Genomic DNA, 18,567 nt, shown 5'->3' on the forward strand with positions numbered 1-18,567 from the left:
AATGTTTTCCCTGCAAGGTATTTGAAGCTGTGGCAGGTGGGCGGGAAGAGGTCTGGTGGATGAGGCAAAAGATCACAGCCCAGCTAGTTTAACCTTTGAATCACTGGTTGAACAAACAGTTCATCTCAATGATTCGCTGAGCATAATTCTCAAATGCAATGGTTTGGGCAATCATAAAGCAATAATGGATCACACTAGTAGCACACCATCAACAATGACCATGGCCTTTTTCTGTTTTGTTTTGGAAAGTGCTTTGGAGTTTCTTCTCTAACCGCCAAGCATGTCACAGACGGCTGTCCTATACAATCCACTTTTCATTGCACATCACGATCTAATCAAGAAATAGTTCCATTACTCATAGATCAAGAGAGGACGACAATGCAAAACAATATTTCCTTCTTTTTGTACAGCTCATGAAGCACCCACTTCTGGGAAGTTTTCTCACTTTCCAATTTGCTCCAAATACTGAGTGACTGTTGAGTTAGTTGGCAACATCCTGTGAAGCTCTATGATCAGCTGTCACGACTGTCATCATTGGGTCATTGTCAACTCCTGATGCTCAGCCATTATGCCTCCATCTTGAAGGCTCTCATCTCATTTGTAAAATGTCTTGAGCCCCCACTGCATTGTCCATTTGTTAATAGTTCCTGGGACAAAACATTGCTGGTTTTGTGAATTAACATCACTGCTTTATGAGTCAGTTTGAACATGGGTAAAAAAAAATCACTAAAATTTGGGTTTTGTCTAGTATTATTTCAATAGTATAAAATAAATGACAAGTATAAGTCATCATATATATGAGAGAGAGAAATGTGAATTAAAATGATGTATAATAGGGTCGCTGAGATGGCTCAGCAAGTAAAAGTCCTTGTGGCCAAGACTGATGACCTGAGTTTGGTCTCCAATACTCATATGGGAAAAGGAGACAGCCAACTCCAGAAAGCTGTCCTCTGACTTAAACATGTGTGTATACATGCACACAGACAGACAGACAGACATAAACACACAGAGATAAAATAAATAATTGTAAAAAAAATAAAAATTATATATAATAAACCATTTATTTAAGAATATATTTCAGTATCAAATGGCAAATTTCAACAACATAAAAACTGTGATTACATCTGCACCAATCTAATATTAAAACTCATCTAAGCATTCCAGGAATTTAGGGATTTTTTTTTGTTTTTATTTTCTTGGTGTGGCATGCTGAAAATGTAGTGCAGGCTGGCCTGCAACAACTCACTATGTAACATAGGCTGGCCTTCAACTAGCTATTCTCCGACTTCAGACTTCCAAACACTGGGATTCCAGGCATACTCCAGGATACCCAATCGAGTATTTCATTTGACGAGACAAGAACTGTACCCTGATGAGCACTCAAGAGGGCACCTTACCCCAGCCCGCTTGAGCCTCACCTGCCCTGAGTCTGTGACTGCCAGGCAATGCAGGGCTCCCACTGCCACATGCACGATCTTCTTCCCTCTCAGTCCTTCCACTACCTGAGGCTTCCGCACGTGCACATCTGAACCGTGGCCCAGTCTGAAGTAGTCCCCTTTCCCCCTGAGAAGAAGGCAACAGTTCTACTATCACTGCATGGTTACAATTTAACAATGCTATTAAGAAAACGTTCACTGCCACACACACCTAGAGTGGAGGGATAATGTCACATACAGTACTCAAGATCCTTGAACTCTGCCACTATACACCATAATCCAAACTAACCCATACTAACTTGGCAGGAAGGACCCTTCTTGTGATGTGGTATGTCATACAATAGCTCAGTTACTGTAGACTTCATTGTAAAGAGACTGAACAGTCGACATTGCACACCCCCTCCCAAGTGCTCTCAGATGTATTTTCAAGTTGCTAACTGCCTGACATGCCATCCAAGGATGTCTGGACACCCATTCCTGCAGACTTTTTAAATAATACCAGCTCTCACAAGACACAAGTAGAATTTTTTTTCAGGACCAAAGGAAGTTAGAAGTCTGTTTTGTTCTCCTTATTTCATATAGCTTCCAGTATAATGTAACAGAGATTGTTTTTAAAGCTATATAAACGTTGTGCAAACTAGTTCAAAACTTCTCTAGATTTTCTTTACATAATGAACTGTAACATCTTTCCTTTTCATAATTTTATCAGTAATCTCAATTCAACAATTCAATTATAGTTTTTTTTTCCCCACAAAAAGATGTCAAATGAGTAAATTAAGTTTTACAAGCAGTCTAGCCTGGGCACAGAGCAAAGTCTGAGTTCTCCACACATTCCGCCTTCAGCAATGACACTGAGAAAGTTTACATACCATGTCCACACCACTCCTGACTTGGTGAGTGCCAAGGAAAACTGAGCTCCACACTCAATCTGGCAAACACCCTGGCCATTTAGTCTCTCGATGTTCTGGGGAATGTTACAGCCTTCACTTCCTCCTCGGCCCAATTTTCCAAAATCACCATCACCCCAGGAAAATACCAAACCTAGGTTTAAAAAATAATATCTCAGGCAAATACTTAGTAACATCTACCCAGCTAGAAACTTAGCATCACACCAGCTCCTCCTACCTTCATCAGTCAGAGCCAGCGTCTGTGCATCTCTGCTTCCACAAGCAACCTGGATCACTCTGTGACCAAGAAGGACTTTTACCTACTCGATTACAAATTTAAAAACAGAATCAAGCATGGGGACAGAGAAAGCAATGGAAATTTTCCCACAGACTGAAAATCAATAATGTTCATGTCTTTAAAAACCTAGACGTGAGCTTATCTTCACTTAAAAAATCAAAGTGATAAAGCTTTTTATAAGCAATAAAAATGTGTATAATCACCATTTTGGGCTTCAGCTGTGTTGTATTGTCCCCATGTCCCAGTCGGCCATACTCGCCAAGGCCCCAGGTGTACAGTTCCCCACTAGACGTCAGGGCTGCACTGTGAGAACTCCCGCAGGCAATGTCCCTGATGCGCTTGGTTTTCAAGGCCTCTATCAGCCTTGGCTTGTCACAGTTCCTAAGGCAAGAGTAAAGTACACACCTTACCAATCGTCTTTTCACAGAGATGGCCCATCTTTGGTCAACAAAAAATATACATCACTTGAACTATCAAACCTTAAAAAAAAAAAAAAAACAGTGTGTGGCCAGGCAGTGGTAGCGCATGCCTTTAATTCCAGCACTCGGGAGGGAAAGGCAGGTGGATCTCTATGAGTTCAAGGAAAGCCTGGTCTACAGAGCGAGATCCAGGGCAGGCAGCAAAACTACACTGAGGAAACCCTGTCTTAAAGAACAAAACAAAAAGTGTGAAACCACAGTGTATCCATCCAGGTTTTTTAAAATTAATATTTACTTCAATAAATAATTTATGTATATAATTTTCTACAAAACAACTATGAAAAATACACTATTATTACTAGTTAACAGTTTCTTACTAATAAGCAAGATTGAAGGAAACAGTCTTACATTCTACTGAAGTGTCCAAGTTTTCCATCATCACCTTCACCCCATGAAAATACTTTCCCATCCACGGTTAAGGCTGTAGCATGCCGGCCACCTGCAACATTCATACAGGGGAAGGTTGCCAAAGCGTAGTGTATAAAAGGTTCACCATTTGCTACCCATTCTGCCTGGCATACAGCATGTACTCAATATGCATGTGTTAACTAAATGAATAAACAGACCCATCTCCACAGTTATCATAAAAGCTTTCTGGGTAACATAGATGTAAAATAAATGTACTTTTAGTAAATTACAAATTGTTAAAAATATTTTACCTGAAAAGAACCAAAATAATAATGACTGTTTATGGGCTTCCATTACTTTAAACAGATTAAAAAGTCCAAACTAAGATAAAAAGAGTGAAAATAAGGACATTATAATTAGGCAGACTGTCAAATGCCATGATAAATACTCCACGATGTGCCCAGCAGTGGGACTATTTAAACAATCTCCATTACTGGCAGTTAAGACATCATACCCACTATTCTGAAAGCACATCAGCTATGCTTTTCCCTGACATTCACCAAGGCCAGTGTTCTGCCTCAGGTTATAGGCATGAGTTCAGGCTGTATATTGAGGGCACTACAAACCACTGAGCTCCAAGGCGATGGAGCAGATGGGGCTCCTGGTACCCAGTATTCACTTTCTATGTTATCACCAACAGAAAACTCCATATTATCAGGGACAACAACAAGCTTAACTCTAGAGAGGGGCTGCATGGGGTCATCTTCCCACAGAGAGAGGCCAGAAGAGCCAGTGCTCTTCACAGGCAGATGACTTACAGGTGGGCTCAGACCCTAACCCAGGAGCTAACAGGGAAGAAAAGTAAATTCTTGTTTTGCTTGTAGGTTCTATCAAACCCTATCCAGTACAAGCATGAATTGAGTTTGGTATGGAGAGTTCAGTTCCATTCCTCAGGAGTCTCTAGCATGGTGCTTCATAACATTTTAGTAATGCCAAAGCTAAAACTGAAGGACAGCAATGAACTTGCTTGAAAATTATCTTTCTCATCACTGAGAATTCATAGGTACTTCGGGGAATTTGATGAAAGCCACTGACTTTTCATAGTAAAATAGCATATTTAAGCAATAGAACTTTATAATTTCACAGCTAAAAAATGCTGGGCCTGACATAATCACTCTAGGACTGAACACACTATCCTTGAGAGGTACACCCATACACCTGAAATGCCAACAATGCTGACTTCCAAAAAAACATTATTAAGTACTAATAACAAAATCTTAGACGACCCATGGACTCACATCATCCACCTTTTTCTTCAGAATGGTTAACTAAAACTTGCAAAAGAACACAAGGATATTTCAGGGAGTTCCTGAAGGGCCTCTATCACTTGCAGGAGCAAAAGGCATATTAGGCACATGAATACTAATGCTAGACTCATACCTGAGTGAACCGCTACCTTCTTGACCACATAGCTGCTGAGGGCTGTGATCTGCCGAGGAATAGGAACCGTCCCACTAGACATACCCAGCCCCAGGCGGCCATTTGTGGCTTCTCCACAAGAATACACCTTCCCTTCCACAGTCACTGAAAGAACAATCAGAAGAAGTCTCACTTCTCATAACATAAAAGCTACTTTTAAAAATATGTGTTAAACATGATTTTCCCAGTATTAGAGTAATCATACCTGCAAACAAGCTCTTAGAACCACCAGCCACCTGAACCACATTCAGAGCAGACAGAGTCTCAGAGAATGAAGGAACCTTGATCTGGAATAGTATTTTTTAAAGCAAAGGAAGGAAAAAATTAATGTTTAAACATTTTCAATCCTAAGTGATTCAACAGATGACATACAGAATTGCTGCTAATTTATGATTACCTTAATTACAAGAGGCCTTAGCTCTTAGAAATACAAACTAAAGTATTTTGGGGATGAAAGAATACAATTAGATTTACTTAGAGTGGATTTGCAGGGCAGAAACACAATTAGCCCAGGGGTTGGGGAGATGACTCAGTGAAGGGCTCGCCATGCAAGCATGGGGATTTGAGTCCAATCTCCAGAGTCCAATAAAAGAGGCAGGGGTGGTGCCCTGTGCTTATCATCGCAATGCTGGGGAAGAAAGGCAGCTGGATCCTTCGGAGCTTGCTGGTCAGCCAACCTAGCCTAATCCCAATGAGTCTGGGACTAATGAAAGACCCTGTCTCAAAAAACAAAGCAAATGGGTGCCTAGGGAACTGCCATATGCATGAACACATACCAAAAAGCGGCCAGTTGTAGGCAACATTTGGAGTCTGAAACAGGGACATGAGAGGTCACAACTCTGAACCTTTCTACTTTGTGAGCATTTCTGTACTAAAAGGTATAAAATGAAATATATATGCTATGATTTGAGCATAAAATGCTACCACAGGTTCATGTGTTTTAACATTTAGTCTCCAGCTCATGGTACTCTTCTGGAGAATTGAAGATTCAGTAGCAGGTAGGAGGTAGGTAGAGGAAAGAGGATACTTGGGGGTTGACCTTGAGGGTTAAAACACAACACTGCTTGTGGTCTTTTCTCTGATTCCTGATCTGCTCAGATGGAAAAGCAAGCTACTGCCGCCATGCCTTCTCCACATTGACACACTGTGTCCCTCTCAAGATGTGGGCCCAAGCACATCTTTCTTTCCTCGAGTTACTTCTTTGAGGTATTTTGTCAGAGCAACAAGCAAGGTCAAACAATATACAATACAAAGATTAAAAATAAAAGAGTAAACTGCTCTTCAAGTCATAGCCTTGTTCACTCTGACTTTCACTCACATCTCTAAGAAATTGTATGCTAATTGGGCGTGGTGGAGCACATCTTTAATCTCAAAGCTTGATAAGCAGAGGCAGATGGGGAATCTCTGTGAGTTTAGGGACAGCCTGGCTTACAGAGTTAGTCCAGGTCAGCCAGGGACATATAGTGAGGCCCTGTCTCAAATAGGAAAAAAAAGAAAGAAAGGAAAAAAGGGGAGGGAGGGAGGGAGGGAGGGAGGGAGGGAGGGAGGGAGGGAGGGAGGAAGGAAGGAAGGAAGGAAGGAAGGAAATTATATGTTTCTGTTTTCCACTGTAGATAGATGGGGTTTAAATTGAAAATCCTCTGTCTAAGAAACCCTTTATTATTATGTCGTGGTTTGTTTTATCATTATGAATGGACCTGGAAATGTAAGGTAAAACAGGCTTTGACCAGATGAGACCTAGATCTAACTGCCAATGACCGCTGCAAAATGGGGATCTGAGACCTTAGGATATAAATGTAATTTAAGGCTGCCCAAATAACAATAAAAATTAGTTCCAGTATGAACATGGAGGAGGTTCAAATAAGTGAGTTCTAATAGTTTCTGCTTCTGGACAATGCAGGTGATAGAGGCACATGACTGATGATGTCACCACAGAAAACTAAAAAGAACAGATTTCATCGGATGAACTTGTCTCCCAATACTAAAATTTAGAGGAAGTTGTTTTTTGGGACTCCTCGATCAAGACATAACATACAATGAATTCAATTCTAATTCAAATGCATTATTTGTTATAGTTACTCTATTTTTTTTTTGAAAATCTTATCTTTTTTGTGAATAAGTATTTCACAAATTAGCCTTTAACCCAACTATTTATGAAATCAAGTACAAGCAGAGAAACAAAATGTCATATGGCTTTCCCTTGGTCTCGGGAATTATTAACAGTGAAGGGAGAGAATGGGAAAAGAGGGAGGGAAAACTGAGGTCAGGAGAGATAGACAGACAGACAGATAGATAGATAGATAAGTGGGTAAATGATTTGGGGGGGGGGGATAAGTCTCTACCCACAAGCCACTCCATGATGACAAGTGTGCACATTCAGGTCTATTTTTCCCCGTTTCTCTGTGCTTACAAAGCATCCTCTCCATAAAAGCTATACTACCTCAAATATCGAGAAAGCAAAAAAGTCACAGTTTATTCACTACAGCATTTTTACACATTATTCTCTAAGTGTAAGTGTTTTACTGTACAGAAGGCAAGATAGAGTCATAATCTACAGTTTGGACCTGTGCATGGTCATATCATTTCACATATGTTCTAGTTTATGCCATAGTCTACTAGGGCCAGAATACAACTATATCTAAAGGAGAAAAGCTGCTCACAAACTCAACCTGACACAGTATATTACCTTTGAAAATGGAATTCAAAACCCACATCCAGAAAGTGGCACTTTAAAGAGCCTCAGACAGAAGCAACAACAAGCACTCACATCAGCCACAGGGAACAGGGTGAGTACCTTAGAGCCTTTGAGCCCTCCCAGCTGGTCCTTGTCATTCAGTCCCCACACAAACACTTTGGTTCTTATTGTAGCTGTTGACTCCAACCCCGAAGTCTTCTTTCTAATAAGACTAGGCAGGAAAACAAAGGTAGAATAAAGCTTATTCAGCACAAAGTATTTAACACACACAAGAGCACCTCCAAGTAATGAGCATGCTCTAGTTACTCTTAGAAACTCTTACAAGATCTGCTTTAACACATAAAGCCACCAATCTGTATATGAGAAAGTGCTCCAGAGGACCAACATTTCTAGAGACATGGATGAAAGTTGTACATTAAACTGTATCTTACTTTCAGTACAGTAAACATTTATACGTTAGTCTGTTTTGTTTTCATCCATTTGATTGCTTGTTTTTGAGTTTGGGGTCTCACTACGCAGCCCTGTCTGGCATGGAACTCACTAGCTAGGCTAGGCTGTTCACTAAACTGACAGAGATCTGTCTGCCTTGGCTCCCTGGGTGCTAGGATTATAGGTGTGTACCACCACACCTGGTAACATGTTATCTTTTAATAGCAGAATTTATATCTTATCCTTTTATTTTTGGTGGAGAACATTCCAGAATCAGATAAATTGGTCATTACCACACCCTAAGATTCTGTGAGGCAAAACTTCTATAATCCACGGCATATCTGCTTTCTTCCTAAACACAAGTTGAACATAACACTGCTTCACTGGCTAAGAACAAGCTGGAGGTTCTGCCATCCTCTCACTCCTGGGCTGCTGCCTACCTTGCTGAACCCATCTCCTGACCTGTCCTTGATGGTAGGACACTGAGTCACCATCAGTCACAGTACTCCAGTTCTTAATTTGATAAAGGCTCATAGTGCACAGGACAGAGATAAGATTGTCTCAGCTTTGATGCCAAGTGCTAAAACTCTGCTTCTTTTACTTATTTTTTTGATGCATTTTTATAAGGAATGGAAGATTCTGGGTTTTAGAAACTTTACGTAAACAGGTCTTTTTTAAAATAAATAAATGTTATATAGCAATAAATATTTACTTTAGGAGATCAAAACCCCATGGTATGGAAATAAAAATGTAGAAAGCTGACTTATCTGATAAAAGGCAAAGTAGAACAAATTAATATACAAAGTACCAAATTATCATGTAATAGATTTTGGTCAAAAATACAGCTGGGAAACAAGTACTTATATTCAGAATATTCAATGATGTTAAGTACTGAATGGTCAGCTAAACATAGTCACTGTGGACACATGCAGGCTCTGAGAAGGACTGCTTAGACAGATAATTAATCCAGACATTATTAGATTTATTAATAGCATTATTTGGGAATTTAAAGATGCACTCAAATGTCTCGATTTTCTTGTTAGTGTATTCAATTACAAAAAACAAAACAAAACAACAAAAAAACCCTCATCACTAAGTTATGGTTACCTCAAATATATAATAGACGTATTAATTATACCTGCCCAATTCATTTTAGTAGCCACTAAACGAGAAAAACTAACTTACAATTCTCACATATTGTAAATAAGCTAGTATATATATGTACATACTGTTTTCTGTAGTGGTATTGTGTTTCCCGAAATATTGTGCATGCTAATAAACTTATCTGGGGTCAGAGAACAGAACAGCCACAATATTAAACATAGAGGTTAGGCAGTGGTAGCACACCCCTTTAATCCTAGCATTCCAGAGGCAGAGATCTACCTGGATCTCTGTGTGTTCAAAGATACAGCCAAGCATGGTGACTCATGCCTTTAATCCCAGAAAGTGAGCCTTTAATCCCAGGGAGTGATGGCAGAAAGCAGAAAGGTATATAAGGCATGAAGATCAGAAACTAGAAGCATTTGGCTGGTTAAGCTTTTAGGCTTTTGAGCAGCAGTTCAGCTGAGATTCATTCTGGATGAGGACTCAGAGGCTTCCAGTCTGAGGAAACAGGATCAGCTGAAGAATTGGCAAGGTGAGGTGGCTGTGGCTTGTTCTACTTCTCTGATCTTCCAGCATTCACCCCAATACCCAACCCAGATTTGTTTTTATTAATAAGACCTGTTAAGATTCATGCTACAGTTTTCTTTTCAACATCTATGAAGCGGTTTTGAAATAAGGCAGGACAGCATATAAAACCAATCCCACAGGCCCTGGAATAACCTGGCTCACCCCACAGTTGCTGGCCCACTCATGACAAGAGCATGTGTTGAGCAGTAGTACAGATAGAGCTACTCTTTCTGTCTCCTTACATCAGTGAAAGTAACTTACAGCAAAATGCGTTTGGTCAACTGAGTTGCCTCCAATGCCTATGGAAGGCTCTGGCCCCACTAGGAGCCCTACATGGCCTTAGCAATGCTGGAAACACAGAAATTTATTTTGTACGTGGTTTGTCTGAACAACTCCACATGCACCAGTTCATCTACAAAAGCACAATGTGTGAGGAAAGTGATTATCTGCAATGCTGCCATTAGGACAGCAAATGAAGCCTAAAGTAGTCCTTGTTATACACATGTCATGGAATAAACACACAAATGGAAGAAGCTGTCACCCCTGACATATGCTATTCAATTCCTTTTGCCTGCCCACCCTGCTTCACAACACTGACTCTTCCTGTTGGGGGCAACGTTCCCCTTTAGTCCCTCAAGTCAGTATGCAATCCCCTTTCTTCCCAGCTCTAACATCAAACTGATGCAGATGAGTCTGTCTAATTTCATTTGTGTGTCCACCACAGGGCTGACCCACAGATGTTCCACAGACACATGTTGAATGATTACAGTAACAGTCATCACTATCTCACATACAAAGTCAGGAATAACAAGAAGTCATAAGATTTCATAAAAATTATACACAAGAGCCTCAAGATAACCCAGAGACAGTTGTATAACAATGTTCAAGTACTTAATGCTACCGAATTATAAACTTAAAATTGCTGAAATGGAAAATTATACTTAGTAATATTTTACCATAATACAGAAAAACTAAAACATTTAAGTTAACGGTAAAATAACTGGCAATAAAATATACCATGCCATTTCTGTAGAAAATCATGTTCTAGCATAGAAAAGGAAGCTACAAGGATTTACACCAAAACAGTAACGAAGACGTTTCAGGTTAAAAACCAAAGTAAACTTTTTTTTCCAATCCTCTTTCCAATTTTTTTTTTTTTGAAATGTGTATTTTTTTAATGTTTTATTCTTTGAAAACTCGGCTGAATGCTCACACATCCTAGTAGGCATGCTGCTCTCTCCCCTCATTGAGAGTAAACACTCGCATCTGTGCAGGGGACACAAGGTAAGCGAGCCCAGCAGCAGGACCTCTCACCTGCCAGTGCTGCCTTTGTCATCCTCCTCCTCCTCATTATCTGAAGCCAGAAAAGGGACCGCAGCCAAGTCCTCCTCCTCAGCACGGATGCGTCCCAGCAGGATGAGACCATGGATTTTACAGTCAATTCCTGAGCTCCTGCACTGTTTGATTGCAATCTCGATGTACCTGTGATACTAGATGAGAAAAGAATGAGCTACAGACTTCTCAGACCCAAGAGACAGACACTGAGATTCTGGGAAGATGGAAGATTACAAAGTGCATCTGGGATTTCATGAGTCTGGGTAGAAGAAGGCCAAAATGAAAGGCCTTCAATGGAGAAATAACAGAAAGAACTACAGAAAACAGGTTTTATTTTCTGCCCCCAAAGAAGCCAGTTAGCTCATCTGACCACACCAAGGAGCACAGTCAGAGCTGAACCCTGCCAGGAAGTGCCCTGAAGGGATTCCTAGCTCCCAGGGAAAGCATGAGAATGAGCTGCCAGGAGAGACAGTGTGGGCTGTTGGAAATTCAAACTGGAGGCAGAACTTCAAGTTAACTAGACCTCAGCAAACCACACTAGAAAGAGGTGGAAGAATCTGAAGTTGAACATTTCCAACACTTAAAATCTTCCTTCCTTACCACCACCTAGAGAAGACAACATTAGGTGACTGAAAGACTCCCACGCTCCTGGATTGGCAGAGTTAATATAAAAACAGCTAGGTTACCAAGAGTAATTAAGAGATTCAATACAATCTTCTTCAAAGTTGCAATGATATTAACTGAAGTTAAAAAAAAAAATCTTAAAATTCATATGGAAATATAAAAACAACCGGGGTAGCCAAAGCAATTCTACACATAAAGAACACTGCCAGATGTATCATAATACAGGACCTCAAATTACTCCATAGAGCTACAGTGACAGAGACCACATGGTACTGGTACAAAAACCAACATGCAGACAAATAAAACAGAACGGAAGACCCAGAAATAAACTCACACAGCTGTTCTTCAAAAAAGGTGTCAAAAACCAACACTGGAAAAAATACAACTTATTAAACACAACTGATGTCCACCTGCAGAAGAATAAGAAGATCCTTATCTCACTCGACACAAAACTTAAAGTGAACTAGATAGAGAGTAACTGGAAGCAGTGAAACTGCTAAAGGGAAATGCAGAGAAAACATTTCACATAGGTATACACAAGAACTTTCCACACAGAACACCAATAGTAGAGCTAACAGCCTCAAGAGTTAACAAATGAAAGTACAAGAAGTTTCTGCACAGCAAAAGAAACCATGAGCAGAGGGAACAGCCAGTTCCTTTGCCAGATGGATTTTCAAGAGACACAATAAACTCATATTCTTTCTACAAGTTATTTTATTACTACTTCACAAGTTCAGCAGTTGAAGCACAGGGTACAGCGACAAAGAAGCAATTTCAATATCATAAATATGGTCAGAAAATCTACCACTAAGGAAAAGATACTAAGTGTTTAGAAATATGTGTGGCTGTAAAGAGTAACTTCAGCTGGGTGGTGGTAGCACATGCCTTTAATCCCAGCACTCGGGAGACAGAGGCAGGTGGATCTCTGTGAGTTCAAGGCCAGCCTGATCTACAGACTGAGTTCCAGGACAGCCAGGGCTACACAGAGCACCCTGTCTTGAAAAACAAAACAAAAACAAACAAACAAAAAAGAGTAACGCCAATCAAAGTTATTTTAAAGAGTACTAGGAATATGAACCTATGCATATTACCAACAGTGAAAAGTAAAATCAGTTTTGCTTCTTTTCCAAAAGTTAACTGTATAAAATAAGGCATTGAAATATGTAAATCATTTAAGAAGGAAAAACCTGGGTTGAGTGCTAACACATAATTGTCATCCATGTCCTACATGAAATCACACAAAAAGAAACAAGACTATAACTCACCTCTGCACAGTCATTTAGCAGGGGCACAGTGGTGTCAGTTTGGTTGATATTAATGGTCTTTAGCTCAATTAGGTTATTTAAGGAATTTCCACCTAGGACAAAAAAAAAAGTACAGAAATCAAACAAACAATGTTTATTAAACATAAGGAAGGAAAGGCTTCTTTTAGAGGAAACGAATTCAATTACCTGACACCACAACCAGGGATGGCATGTAGCTACTGTCTGCTGGATCTACTATCATTTTTAATCTATGAACAAGAACATCTGGGAAAATCTCCAAACGAATCCAGTGCTTTTTTAAAAAAAAGAAGAAAAAAATATACTCTCAGTTACCAAAATTTAAGTTATATTTAGCTGCTACAAGTTATCAGTAGGAGCTAGCATGGTGGCTCAGTGGACAGAGCCTAGGCACCTGAGTTCAACCCCAAGAACCTACATGGTAGAAAACCAACAAGTTCTGAACCCCACATGCATGCACACATACAAATAAATAAAGGCATTAAGTTAAAGTAAAATAAAATAGTATCATTGAAGCCTGAACCTGAGATTTTAAATACAAAATATGGAGTGAAAATCTACCCTTACTCTGGAAGAAAGAACATCCTCCCCACCACTTGCTGATTAGAGCAAAGTCTTAGACTTCTGACCAGGGTTAGTCCTTTTATACCAAGGCTTGGTCACAGAAAACATTAGAGTTGAGATAAAGAAAATGCCCCCTTCTCATCACATCCGCCCTATTGGCACACAAGGTACAAACAGTATTAGTACAATCCCCAAAACTCATCTGTATGTTAGAATAACTTCTAACTAGAAGTATAACAGGAATTAATATTTTATATATGAAAATACAAAAAAAAACTGGTCACTTAATAAAATCTGTTGTTCATAGTGTTTAAAAATCTAACAACAATACACAATATACTACTCTGTATGTTTAAAATTATTTATGAACTGAAATATGGAAATGAGCGTTGAGGGGGTATCAGCAAAGCTAAAGGTTCTTCAGTTCATTGCAAAGGTCAACAATCCACCTTCCAAATCAAGAGTATTTCCTGACACACCCCACAAACATTACCTTCCCTTGAGACCCAGAAGATTGCCAACAGGGCTCACTGCCATCAATGAGACGAGAAGCCTGGTTTACGGAGGACGACACATTCAGGCTCTTCACCATTCGGGACCAGCTGTCTAGAAGCATTCCAGGCTGGCTGCTATGACATCGCTTCAGCTGCTTTCCGGAACGGCCACAAAATACTGCAGACTGCCCTATTGCATGGAGCCACACAGAGGGTAAACAGAGCTTCCACGTTTGAGAAACCAAGAGGACTACACAGCCAAGAGCTTCTAACTATACTATTGGTTAAGTATCTTTGAATTTAATGCTGTAATTCATTCCACTTAAATCTTCTCAGGTAATAATAGGGCAATGTATTTCCAAGCAACCTGTGTCAGTTCACACACACACACACACACACACACACACAATATTATTAGAACTGCTTTTAGGATCTGGGGGAGTAGTTCAGTGGGAGAGTGCTTGCCTGGCATACAGGATGCCCCAGAATCAATCTCCAGCACCACAAAAAATAAATATAAAAATACTTTTATAAATGCAGAGCTAAAGATCAACTTTGTAAAGTATTTACACATCCATTAATGGTAAACTGAGACATTCACCTAGACTTTCCCAACTAGAAGAACCAGACAAGGCAAAGTAAGCAAACCTCTGTTTGAAAGTACCATAAATAATGAGCTAGAAAAGAATTAAGACCAGCATCTAAAGAAGGCTAGGGATAAATATAAGTGTACAGAGAAGACATGGCCTGGATCTCACAGATCCTTTTATCACCTAAGAGAAAGGACCAAAAAGGTTGTGAGTAGCCACAGAAACCAAGCTGCATTTGAGATCCTAACAGGAAGTACAAAGGAAGAGTAAACTATGAAGTGATGTTAGGTTTGGGAGGTGCTTTCTTTTCTGTTTGTTTAACAGATTACAGTTCAACAAACAACTATGTCAGTCAATGATAATTGATAAAAATGAGCTCAAATGGGTATTTATTGCTAGTATCTGACAAAATAACCCTCTCTTCCCCATTCTTTGAACAAAATGAGTATTAGGCCCAAACTAATTCCAGAAACAATTTTTAAAACACAAGGGCCATGGGATGGTAGTTAAGAGCACTGGCTGTTCTTCCAAAGGACCTAGGTTTAATTCCTAGGCCCTACATGGTAGCTCATAGCCACCTGTAACTCCAGTTCCAGGCAATCTGATGAACTTTTCTGGCCTCTGAAGGTATCAGGCATGCAAATGATAAACACAGATATACTTGCACCCAAAGTAACCATATACATAAAATAAAATTATTTCAAGGACACAAGGAAAATGACTTAAAACACCAAAAATAAAATAAAAAATAGACTAACAAAGACAAAACACACACACACACACACACACACACACACACACACACACGAAAAAGAATAAATGTAGCCAGATAGTTGTGGGATATTTGTACACTGTATGAAGGTGTATTGCTGTGATTGGTGTAGTAAAAAGCTGAACGGCCAATGGCTAGGCAGGAGATAGAGGAGGGATTTCCTGAGAGAAAAAGGAAGAGGAAGAGGAATCTAGGCGTGTAGGAGATGCCAGGAGACACAGAGAGGAAACGGGAGGTGTAAGATGGAAGAGAGGTAACACGTGATAGAATGTAGATTAATATGAATGAGTTAATTTAAGTTATAAGAGCTAATTAGGAACTAGCCTAAGCTGTAGGCTGAGCTTTCATAATTAATAATAAGTCTAGCGTCATTATTTGTGAGTTGGCGGCCCAAAGAAAAATCTGACAACAAGTGGTAATGAAGTTCACCTTTAATCCGAGCACTTGGGAGGCAGAGGCAGGCAGATCTCTTTGAGTTCAAGGCCGGCCTGGGCTACAGAGTGAGTTCCAGGATAGCCACAGCTACACAGAGAAACCCTGTCTCGAAAAACCAGAAATAAAAATAAAAATAAAATAAATGTAACAATACAACTAAGAATTTCATGAGCAAATTTTAAAAAGGTGAATAAGTCTCCAAAGAAGAGGTACTAAAACACCTAGCATGAACTGAGGAGCAACAATTCACACACAAAAAAAAGGATTGAGACAAAAGCAAATACAGATCTAAGAGTGTGCCCCAAATAGAAGAAAAATACAGCAAAGTCATCATGTGAAAAAAAGATGGAGTGATGGACAATTTTCTAAAACTAACCTAAACTACCAAGCCACAAAATGAAGAAGTGAACATAATACTGGTAAATATAAAAAGCATGCCTCTATGCACATGCAAAATTTATACACGTTAATACAAAGATATTATTTCAAAATTGGATTAAGAGGAAACAAATACATGGGGATTAATGGCCCCACAATTAGACTTTTAGCTGACTTTAACAGAAAGATAGCAAAGCAAATTCCAATGGCACAGAATTTTTAAAGTGATGAAAGAAAATGCCCAGGAAAAATAATACTCAAAACTATGAGCAGACTAGTGCATGCCTATAATCTCAGCACTAAGGAGACAGAGGCAAGAGGATCAACAACAGGCTCCACTACATAGCCAGTGTGAGGCTAGCCTGACTTCCTCTTCCCCTCTCTCTCTCTCTCTCTCTCTCTCTCTCTCTCTCTCTCTCTCTCTCTCTCTCTCTCTCTCTCTCTCTCTCTCTCTCACACACACACACACACACACACACACACACACACACACACACACACACACGTTAGAGCTAATAAGATTAGCAAAATACAGTACTTACACATCAGTTTATTACACACATCCTCACAACAGCAACACAAATTAAGAAAACAACTCCATTTAAAAGAGCATGAAAAGCAAATGCTCAGTAATAATTTAGACAATGTTTGCTGTCTATATACTGAAAACTACAAAAGCACTGCTGACAGAAACTGAACGGTCAGGCAAACACAAAGATTACTCCCATACATGGGCCAGGAAACGGAATATTGAAAATGGTCATGTCTAAAGCACACAGATTCAATACAAGCCTTATGACTACCCAAGTGGCTTTTTGAAAATCAGGAGTAGAAAAGTGCACCCCAAAATTCATGTAGGGCACTGGTTCTCAATGTTCCTAATGCTAAGACGTTTAATACAGTTCCTCAGGCTGTGGTGACCCTCAATCATAAAATTATTTTTGTTGCTACTTCATAACTGTAGTTTTGCTACTGTTGTGAATTGTAATATAAATTTCTGTGTTTTCTGGTGCTCTGTGAAAAGGTCATTAGACAATCTGCCCCGCCAAGGATCAGACCCACAAGTTGAGAACCACTGATGTAGGGGAATCAAACTTGGGTCACAAGCTTTGTCCAGCTAGAGCCTGTAGCGGCTGAGCAATCCTGCTAGGTAATCATTAAAAAAAAAATTAAAATTAAAAATTAAAAAAAAATAGTGCAAAACAATTTTCCACAGAAAGGATATATATAAACAGCCAAAACAATACACACAAGTACAGACTTGACAAATTATTTTGTCATTAGGGAAATTTAAGTCAAAATTCAAGAAAACATTTCTTACCTACTATGAAGGACATCATAAAAAACCTAAAGACTTACAAATGCTAAAAAGGATGTGAACTAGCCAGATGCTGCTACATTGCTAGTGGTTATATAAAATAGCACAGCTACTGGTGAAACATTCTGGCAGTAGCTCCAAGGTACACAGCCAACAATTTAAAACCAAGACACAAACAGATACATGCACACCAATGTTAATGCCTACATCATTCACAACAGCCAACATGGAAGACAAATATTATATGGCCATGAATAAATAAATGGAAAAAAGCACTTGGTATACACATACAGTGGAAAATTGTAACTACCAACTATGTAAGACATATTCTGATTAAACATTACAACACAGGTAACCCTGAAGATAGTGAGGTAAACTAAGACTTTAATCAGCAGAGTAAATATTTCATAGCTTTACCTATATGATCTACCTAAAGCACACAAATTCACAGACACAGAAAGACAAGCTGACATAAGCTTGAGTCATTTGGGAAGAGGGACTATCAATTGAAAAAAATACCTTCGTAAGATTTGTCTGTGGGCAAGTTCGCAAAACATTTTCTTTCTTTCTTTTTATCATTATTAAGAGATTTTCTATTCATTTTACATACCAACCACAGATTCCCCTCTCCTCCCTCCTCCCGCCCCCCAGCCTTCCCTCCCAACCCACCCCCCATTTCCACCTCTCCAAGGCAAGGTCTCCATTGGGGAGTCAGCAGAGCCTGGCACATTCAGTTGAGGCAGGTCCAGGCCCCTCATTTTCTTAGTTACTGACTGATATGGATAACCTAGCCCCTGATGGGTGCCACCCATGGTCAGGTGGTCCTAGGTGCAAAAAGAAAGCAGGCTCAGCAAGCCAGAGATGGGAACAAGCCAGGGGTGGGAGCAAGCCAGGGGTGGGAGCAAGCCAATAGGCAGCACTCCTCTATGGCCTCAGATTCAGTTCCTGCCTCCAGATTCCTGCCCTGACTTCCCTGGATTGCGAATTTGTAAATTGTAAAATTAAATAAATCCTTTCTTCCCTAAGTTGCTTTTGGTCATGGTGTTTGATCA

At 39.7% G+C, this 18,567-nt stretch overlaps 1 protein-coding gene across 4 annotated transcripts in view; it reads right to left on the minus strand.

The window, feature by feature from the left end:
* The window catches only part of Herc2 (HECT and RLD domain containing E3 ubiquitin protein ligase 2), a 173,911-nt gene that overhangs the window by 51,885 nt on the left and 103,459 nt on the right, over positions 1 to 18,567 (minus strand). For all 4 annotated transcript variants that reach the window (XM_052713854.1, XM_052713856.1, XM_052713853.1 and 1 more), the window contains exons 53-64: positions 14,022 to 14,212; positions 13,133 to 13,238; positions 12,947 to 13,038; positions 11,037 to 11,212; positions 7,722 to 7,833; positions 5,133 to 5,214; positions 4,889 to 5,032; positions 3,449 to 3,539; positions 2,825 to 3,002; positions 2,562 to 2,643; positions 2,306 to 2,477; positions 1,419 to 1,563 (exon numbers count right to left, since the gene is read on the minus strand). In XM_052713854.1, coding sequence (XP_052569814.1) covers positions 1,419 to 1,563; positions 2,306 to 2,477; positions 2,562 to 2,643; positions 2,825 to 3,002; positions 3,449 to 3,539; positions 4,889 to 5,032; positions 5,133 to 5,214; positions 7,722 to 7,833; positions 11,037 to 11,212; positions 12,947 to 13,038; positions 13,133 to 13,238; positions 14,022 to 14,212 — 1,571 coding nt within the window. The remainder of the gene's footprint in view (positions 1 to 1,418; positions 1,564 to 2,305; positions 2,478 to 2,561; positions 2,644 to 2,824; positions 3,003 to 3,448; positions 3,540 to 4,888; positions 5,033 to 5,132; positions 5,215 to 7,721; positions 7,834 to 11,036; positions 11,213 to 12,946; positions 13,039 to 13,132; positions 13,239 to 14,021; positions 14,213 to 18,567) is intronic.

This window comes from Peromyscus californicus, unplaced genomic scaffold (assembly GCF_007827085.1).
Source record: "Peromyscus californicus insignis strain IS unplaced genomic scaffold, ASM782708v3 Scaffold_4__1_contigs__length_199733344, whole genome shotgun sequence".
NCBI classification, from domain to species: Eukaryota; Metazoa; Chordata; class Mammalia; order Rodentia; family Cricetidae; genus Peromyscus; species Peromyscus californicus.